General features: G+C 46.2%; 1 protein-coding gene across 2 annotated transcripts; it reads right to left on the bottom strand.

Annotated features, from left to right (window-relative positions):
- Window positions 1-2,395: 2,395 nt before the first annotated feature.
- LOC125544336 (protein IQ-DOMAIN 31) lies at window positions 2,396-7,983 on the bottom strand. Of its 2 annotated transcripts, none has more exons than XM_048707984.2 (7): window positions 7,730-7,983; window positions 7,112-7,245; window positions 6,316-6,552; window positions 5,591-5,794; window positions 4,510-4,569; window positions 3,346-4,363; window positions 2,396-2,749 (listed from the first exon to the last, which is right to left on the bottom strand). In XM_048707984.2, exons 2-7 carry the CDS (start codon window positions 7,202-7,204, stop codon window positions 2,718-2,720), a joined length of 1,644 nt encoding a protein of 547 aa, XP_048563941.2. In that variant the 5' UTR covers window positions 7,205-7,245; window positions 7,730-7,983; the 3' UTR covers window positions 2,396-2,717. The 2 variants fall into 2 exon arrangements, with proteins under 2 accessions (XP_048563941.2, XP_048563940.2); XM_048707983.2 differs by having other exon boundaries at window positions 6,316-6,555; window positions 7,730-7,979.
- Between the last annotated feature and the right edge of the window lie 787 nt (window positions 7,984-8,770).

Genomic DNA, 8,770 nt, shown 5'->3' with positions numbered 1-8,770 from the left:
GTGCTGCATCATCCCTTTCTCTTTGGGGTAATACCGACGTAGTTCTAGCCGCATCAGTACCTTCTCTACCGAGCCAAAACATCGGACGCCCGGTCCCTGTCAGACATCCCGTGTCTGCCGAGGCCTCGGACGTCCGACAGCTATTGCCCCCAAGTGGCTCCTACGGCCACTTATTGAGGGATACTATAAATACCTCTCACCTATCCCGTGAAAGTTTTGACCATTCACTTAGAACATCCTCAAGAACACTTTTCACTCTCTCTCTCTCACACACACACACTCCACCAAATCTTAGATCCCCAAGGGATTTGAGAACATTTGAGAGAAGTTGTCCACTCAAGTGATAGATCCACTCCTTCCCCCTCTTGGCACCAAAGGAATCCGTGATTTGAGCAAGTCTTGAGCTTTTCCCCCTTTGTTCTTGTTACTCTTGGAGGTTGGAGACTCCTAGGCGGTAGGAGTCTTTCAGAGAGGAATCGACCATTGTGATTTCCCCCGGAAAGTTTGTGAGGGTTTGGAGACCACCCCAAGGTCTACCACTAGTGGTTGAGAAATGCCTTCGTGGTGTTGTCTCAAAGTGAGAATAGGGTGAGCCTTCGTGGCGTTGGTGTGCCTTCGTGGTAACATCCACCTCTCTAACGGTGACGTAGCTTCCCTCCAAGGAAGTGAAAATCGGCATACATCCTCGTCTCTCGGAGTTGCGGTTATCCCTAACCCTAACTTCCTACTTGTGGTTACTTGTCTCTTAGTCTTTACTTATATCATATTGTGTTTGCTTACTTACAATCTTGTGTTACTTGTTTACCTTGCTTAGCTCTTAGCATCATACTTGCAATTGTTAGGCTCACCTTCATATTCTGCATTATTGCCTAAAATTGCTAAGTAACAATTAAAATTTGTAATTGTACCTATTCACCCCCCCTCCCTCTAGGTCCATCTCGATCCTTTCAGGTGGTGGCAAATATAGGCACCTTGGACTAGGTGGGTGGGACGAATGAGTGGTGAACATCCTTTGAACTTCGTGTTGTTCATAATGCAGATCGAGACAGAGAACTTGAAGGGCAAGGAGGTGGTGGCGCTCGGAGACAAGGGCAAGGAGGTGGTGGCGCTCGGAGACAAGGGCAAGGAGGTGGTGCCGGCCTTAGACAAGGGGCAAGGAGTTGGTGTCTCCCTTAGACGATGACGTGGTGGTGGAGGAGCCCCCCAGCGGCAAGCGGAGGAACTATGGTCATTACCATGAGGAGGTAGGACCAACCCACTTCTGCAAGGTGATCCTTGCACCGAAGCTCGAGTGGCTGCTGATGCCTCTGGGCTTCACGAAGCACTTCCCCATCGTCCCTTGGGGGTTCAAGCTCAAAACGAGCACCGGCTGCACCTGTAGGGTGATGGTCCGGGTGATCAACGACAGGGTCACCTTGATCAGGGTTGGGCCCTTTCGCCACTGTTCACCAGATCAAGATCGGCTACATGGTCATGTTCAAGCTGCTGACTCCCGACACCCTGAAGGTGATCGTCTTCAACAAAGACGGTGTTGACGTGATGACCACAGTGCAACAAGCACGACCACGCCTTCGTTGTGAGTGTCTAGAAAGCTCTTTGTTGCCTGCATTGTTGTGTTTATCATTGAACAGTTTTACTTATGTTCTGCTTGTTAAAGACTGGTTGTTTAAGATTCGTACTAAGTTAAACTGGTTAGTATGCTATCTATTTTGGTTATGTCCTGCCTACCGTGCTAATAACCTCGCCACCTCCACGAGGAGATTACTAGAGAACATGTGTTGCATGTAACCAAACAACTTGACTTGCGTTTCCGCCTAAACAAGCCCGCAACCAAATAACTTGCCTTACGTTTCGTCGCACTCAGGCTAGAGGGTATGCAGGCAACAAAACAATGTGTAGATGTTGTTTTTTAGCCTGTTTTTTATCAACCAAGCCCAACTGGAACAGGCAAAAAAAATGTGAGCAACGAAACACACCCTAAGAGACTCAACTACAGCACCATAGTGTTGATCCAAGCACCCCAACCCCTCCTGCCGCCAGAGTGGCATGCGGAGGAGAAGGGGGCCCGTGGCCTCGTCGGCAGGAGCGGTGGCGGCTGCCTAGGGTTTGAGAGGGAGGCCGCTGGGTCTAGTTACTATTCTCTGCATCTCTCATAGCAGTAATCTCAGGTTTTCTTTAATCTAGAGCTCTGTTGGACCAAAACTTTTCTGGAACATAAGCCATCTCAGGTGAGTTCTTCAGCCATACATGACGAGATTAAAGTATAAGTGATGTGATATATGTATATATGAGGCATAAAGCCCATTTGAGCGAAGAAAAACCATCAAAAATGAAACTGAGGATTAGCAAAAGGTGCAAAGGTACGTGGAGGAAAAGCAAGAAAAAAGAGAGGCTATTCAAACTTGTAATTTGGCGCTTCATAATGCAATCAGTTATGTTGTGTCGTCATCAAAACAGAAATGAGCCAAATAACAGTAGCTATACATTTAATACACAGACCGAGGAACTATAAGGTAACTCGAGGAAAAAATAGCACCAAACATATGACCACAAGCTAGTTCGAAAAGGGCGTAACAACATATGTTTACAACGTAGACAGAACAACAAGGGCAGAGACAGGTAGACAGCAGCAGACTTCATAAAGTAATCAACAATTTATACAGCTTGAAATTTCTTCCACAATAATGCACCCTTATGGTGGAAGCTTGATAGCCTCTTCACCGCTTCCATTCTGTTTTGACTCCTCTATCTGCAGATAGTAGGACGAAAAAAGTGGAATTTAAGTAACGAAAAGCGAAACAGAATGTTTAGGTTTCAGAAATCAACAATTTATACAGTTTGAAATTTCTTCCAAACATGTAGTTCCAACTAATAAGCTGCAAAATCTAAAGTAATCAGATGCATACAGATAGCCATTCCAACATCAGCAACCATACATATGAAGATAGCTAATGCGTTGAGTAGCCATTGCCACCCCTTTATGATGACATATAGTATCACTTTTTAGCGCATCATTGGTGTTGGCTACCAAGGGATTTATGTCGTAGTTTGGGTGGCGGTTTTATAACTGGTTATGTAATGTTTGATTTTGCTCTTGATTAACTAGTTGTCGCTATTGTTGTCACATATGGCGCAAAATACTATTGTTGTCACATATGGCGCAAAATACTGTAATGACTAATAATTTGTGTATGTGAATTGTAGGATGCAGAGGGTGGGGAGTATTCGCTGACATTATCTAGAAAAGGTATCTATCACTTCTAAGAGCATCCCTATTTTGAACTGATTTTTGTGTATGCGTAAATTATGTTTTTCAGGGGAATTCAAATGGGGAATAAAACGTACTGTTTGCAGCAGAAGGAAGAGACTGACGGCGAGTGAAGGCATTCTTGTCCACTGGTAGATCAGAGTCTAATCTGGGTGGTCCTCGCAATTTCGCCTTTAACGATTCTGTTGGAGCCATATAGCTTGGCTTCCTTGATGGAACTGGAGTATTCTTGGTTCCACTCTCAGGGTATTCTGAATTAGAGAACGAAGACCTTCTCTTGGTTTTAAGGCTTCCATTAGGCAGAGGTTCTTCCTTGGACCTAGTCTCTTCTTTCCTTTCTATAATATCATATCCATTATCAAGGTTCTGCAGTGGCATGACTTCATCTGCTTGAGCGACAGTAGTGGGTCCATTAACTTTGTCCCCTAAGAGTGATGCTTCTAGATCATATTTTGTGTCAGGTACCAACTTATCTATATTTGAATTTTCCAAAAGATTGCCACTGTGAGAATCTTGAGTTTCAAGAGGAAACAGAGCCTCACGTGTACTCTCTAGTGCTTTCTCGCATTCGCTGTCTTGATGGTCAGAGATACCGTTCGGTATGCTGGATTTTTTTGATGGTTCAGCCATGGAACCAATTATCTTCAGCTCATCAGCTATGGAATTAGGTACCTTCGACACATCAGCCTTGGTAGATATCTTAGAGGCTTCAGCCATGGAGTTAGCTGCCTTCTTAAGGTTCCTTTTAACCTTCTCAAGTTCAGATAACTGGCTGTCTGGTACTGAATCAGCAGGTGAGCCATTGTATTTCCGTGGATTTCTTTTCCATTTTTCAGGTTCAACGGTATTTGCCTGAGTCTCAACAGTGGCAGTAGAAGACTTCCGAACATTGCGCTTTAACTTTGCTGAGTGAGTTTCCATGGCATAACTGGCCCTCCTTACTTGTGGTTTCCCGTCAGTAACTATTTTTGGTTTGGAAACAGGCTTCCAGATGCAGCTTATTGTCCATCTCTCCAGCCAGTTGTTGGCTGAATTGGGGTTCGTCTCGTCATACTGAACGTGAAGAGCTTGTACCAAAACTGGTGAAGACAGAAGCTATAAATATGCAAAAATGAGTTAGAACTCTGAAATATAAATAGAAACTAAGCTTGCTGTGATGACATGCATTTCTTAGATAAGAATTAGCAGTGTCAAGACTTTCTTCCTGACCAGCAATTACTTTTCTAAAAATAATTGCATACCTTTCGAACATATGGATGTGAAGATAGCTTCTCCTTCCATGCATCAGATGACTTGTCACCCTAATAACAACAAATAGATGTTTAGATTCTTCTGCCATACTAGCTACCAAACAGTAAAAATGCACACGGGGAATACAGAGTTTACGTTTTAGACTTTGAGCAGTCACCTTCCGAGGAAAAGATAGAGGAAGCATAAAAAAAATACAATTACATGTTCAACATATACAATTTGTGCTGTAGTTCTGCAGAATAGTTCCATGACTTATTTTCAGTGATGGGCAACTTTTAATTTTAGATTCCCGAGGAAAGAAAATGCATGTCTAGTGAGCAATTTCTATGTTTTGTATTGTTGGTACTTCTGTGTATTACCAAATTGTGTTGAATATCACAAATGTGGGGATGTTATTTAGTGGTCAGCATATCAACAGTGACAGTGAAGGCTCTGCTGAAACCAATAAGGAATTTTCTGGTAAATAAAACACCCAGGAAGAAGCGTTATAGGATAGATACACAGCTATTTTTCTATCATGTAAGGAATACCCTAAGAAAATATGTGTCAATCATGAAGTAATGATAGGGAACAGTGTCTGTTGAGTTGCACTAAGACCAAGTGAACAAAGCCTGTTGGGGTCCAAAGCAGCCAGGGAGAAAATTCTACAACGACTTCAGAAAACAAGTCCATTAACCTAAGAAGAAAAATATAGAGGTAAAAGGGCAAGTTGTCATTACTATCCACGTCAATATAATAATACAGTGAACTTGCTCATAACTATGACAAAATAATGCAAAACGAGATGCAGAAAGGTACACAATTAACACTATTTTCTTGCTATTTGTAGTAATCCAAGTACAGAATATGTAGTAAACACTAAGTTTTGTATGCTGGGGACTGGTTGAAGGCCACTTTGCTGCTTGATATTCAGGCATGCACTATTTTGTGCAATACATGATTTATGAAAAATATAGTGTGCCAGACTTCACAGCTACTTTCATGGTAGCAAGCATTTACTGTCCACAACAGAGGTTAACTGGGTAAAAAAAAAATTGAACAGAAACTGGGTAAAAAGGGAACAGGTCTCACCCCATACTTATGTTGGCCAAACTTCACACCTAATTGCATGGCAGCACTAGAAAGTCTAACATTTCTTCCACGAACTAGAGCTTGAAACTTCACAATCAACCATGTTGCATGAAGGGTTGAAACAGCCTGCCTCCTTACAAGATGCCCTCGGATCAGTGCCTGAAGTCTGATGATACCTTTTAATGCACGGAAGGCCCTGCGTGCCTGCACCACAAGTTCACAACCGTTCCAACATTAGCACTGTGCTGCTGCAACTAAATGAAAATGAATATGTTTGCTGCAGCAGTGAATGGATGATCCCCAGTATACCCAGATAAATAGATAAACCAAACCATGTATGCCTTTCCAGATGCCCAGGATTCAAAATGCATTTTTTTTTTGTGACAATAATTAATGTGGGGAGTCGGGACACATTATTGCAGAGGGTGCTTTCTATAGTGTCCTGAAGAAAATTGTGAAGGTGTTAAAGTAGCAGAAGCTATTAATTGTTTGATAGAGATCAGCCAATAAGCCCATCAAACTTTTTATCATGTTCGAATTTCTTTTCGTGAGGCTGACTATTCTTGTTTCCTTTTTTTTATGAGCCACTACAGCACTACATAAAAGGTTTAGAAGCTAGGAGCAACACTTGCAGAGTTTTGTAGTCAGCAGACGCATCACCAAGATGGCATGAACTGTACAAATACTGTATGAATCAGTTGATAGGAAAGGTGCTTAGCACTTACCAGGTAACCTCGAAAAGCGGCTTGCGCCTTCACTGCTGCTAGTTCTTCTCTCAGTTTCTCTGGACTAATTTGTGTGTCGGACCCAACTCTAACCATGTTTTCGATTGCCCTCCCGTTGGGCAAGTTAGAAATTTCCGACACATTGTGGGAGCTAACAAGTACCGGCTCCGAGATGAGGGGAGAATTATCAGAGGATTCAGGCTCCTTCCCAGCAGTATATCCGTTGCTGTTTGCAGCCTTCTATATTTCAGGGAAGCGATATGATTAACTCAACTAGTCATCAAAAGTAGAAGAAAAACACAATATGCACTTGAAAGCAACCCGAGAACATGAATAAAGCAGATGAAAGCAAGAGGAACATGAAAGGCAATGCACGTAATGTTACTTTGGTGTGCAATCCAGTCAAGGAGCCGTGCAGACTAATGACAATTTGATGTCTTAATACGTGTATTGCCTTCAAATGGCTGTGTGCATCATATGATGCAGAGGCCGGGGTCTTTCCCCTTTTCGAAAAAAAAATGTATTGCCTCCAAGACCAGTATTGTGGAAGAGCTGGCTAGGACTTTCTTTCAAGCTAAAATAGAAGGATGCATCGATAAACCCAAAATTGGACCAGAAAAATATATAACTGCTAACATATGTAAAAGCTAACTCCAATGAATATGTAAAAAAAAAAGTTTCTGCGAATTGCGTAAATCATCTGTCAAGCCCTTAGGAAAACTAGCTCTTTTTTTTGGAAAAGGAGAGGAAAACTAGCTCTTAATTAACAAGAGATGTGCATTATGAAAGTTCTTACTGCTGGAAGATCCTTTGCCTTGGTAGAACTGGATTTTGTTGATTTCTTCCCGAGGAGCACGGACTTTATCCACTTGGCTGGGGACTTCCCCATAGTAGCCTACAAAAACTGCTCAACCACGGGAGATTCTGGACCTGCAGTAGAGCAACTCGTCAGTACACAGATCCACACACCACACGGCTCTCTTTAATCTTGGAAAAAAAACTCATAGGCGGCAGGCCGAAGTAGCCGTAACCAGTAAACGCAGGCTGGAAATCTTGTCAAAAAAGCAGGGACACACAGTGAAGGAAGACAGACGACGATGACTGGAATGCCACGGCAGGAGAAAGCGCAAAAGGCGAGCAAGCAAGGCCCAAACCGGCAGAAGAAACCACCAAAAGCCAATCCGAGCGGAGCGCACGGATCTGAAGAAGCAACAAGCACAAGCCCAGCGACTCCACGAAAAGCGGCGGCCACGACCGCGAACCCCACGACCAACACAACACAGGCAGTTGGCGCAGAACGCCGGCAGTCTCGCGCGCGAGCACTCAGCGGAAACACGGGCGTAATGCGGCACGAGGATTCTAGAGAAACAAAAGGAAAATGCGGCACGGGAATGGCGCGACGCGACGCACGAACCTGGGCTGGGCTGGGCTCGGCGTCGGCGCTCTCCCGGCAGATTGCTCACCCGCTACCCCCTCTATCCGCGCCCACCACCGCTCGCGAGTCACGCCTCCATTGCGGGACGGACGCAGACGCGCGCGGCCGAAGGAGAGCGCTCCTCCTACTGTTTGTTCTGTTCTGTAGCGTGGAGCAGAGGAGAGAGAGAGGTTGTGGCGAGAGAGACGAAGGCGCAAAAGGGGAGCCGGAGAGAAGAGGAAATGAGCGACTGACAGACAGACTGAGACGGTGCGCGGGGCCCGCACCGCAACGGAATGCACCGTCGCCTCACCTCACCTGCCGGTACGTACGCATCCGCAAGCTGACGTGTGGGGCCAGCCGGAGGAACCAGCCCGTCGCAGTTGGGTGCCGGGCTGGTGGGGCCAGCATGCCCCCAGGACGAGATGTCAGTGAGGCGTCGAATTTAGTGTTTGGAGTTTAGAGCGGTTGGTTGAATAAAAAGTGGAGTTGCCGAAGGCTGCTGCAAACTGGCACGGCCTCCGCTTTTCCAGTTTTCGTGGCGTGATGAGCTGGCTGGCTGTCCCTCTGCGGTACGTGCGTGCGTCCGTGCGAGCGGATGGTGGCGCGGGACCGGGAACGCACGTACGGGACCTCTCGTCAGTGCAGGTGTGCGTCCGGGAGCCGGTGTTAAAAGTGTGGAGGCGGGAAGCCAGTGGAGTGACTGACATCCATCGATCGGCCGAGAAACTCCCGTGTCGCTCGCCGCAGCGGCCCGGGAGAACCCTAAATCGCCACCGCCAGTCAACTTCCCGCCTCGCGCTATCCTCCTTGCCGCCGCCGGAGTACGCCGGCGGGCAAAGCCCGAGCGGCGGCGGCGGCGGCGGCGAGGTCTTCTCCATCTCGCAAGGAGCACGAGCTGCGCGGGGGCGGCTCGGCCACGGGGATGTGGATCTCGACGAGGCGTCGTCGGGTTCCTGGCGGCTGACTGGCGACGCGGTAGTCGGCATGCGCGTTGGGAGGGCGCGTCCTTGCTGCGCCTTGGCGCGGGCGGCGTGGTTT

This window comes from Triticum urartu, chromosome 3A (genome assembly GCF_056163025.1).
Source record: "Triticum urartu cultivar PI428250 chromosome 3A, HENAU_Tu73, whole genome shotgun sequence".
NCBI lineage: Eukaryota > Viridiplantae > Streptophyta > Magnoliopsida > Poales > Poaceae > Triticum > Triticum urartu.
This window is presented reverse-complemented; position numbering and strand designations above follow the sequence as displayed.

Excerpts from the sequence above, each read along its gene's own strand:
- LOC125544336 (XM_048707983.2), bottom strand. The coding sequence starts at position 7,204 with ATGGGGAAGTCCCCAGCCAAGTGGATAAAGTCCGTGCTCCTCGGGAAG. Across the intron at positions 5,795-6,315 it reads CCGCTTTTCGAGGTTACCTG|GCACGCAGGGCCTTCCGTGC; the intron begins GTAAGTGCTAAG and ends CTTGTGGTGCAG. Across the intron at positions 4,364-4,509 it reads CACATCCATATGTTCGAAAG|CTTCTGTCTTCACCAGTTTT; the intron begins GTATGCAATTAT and ends GCATATTTATAG.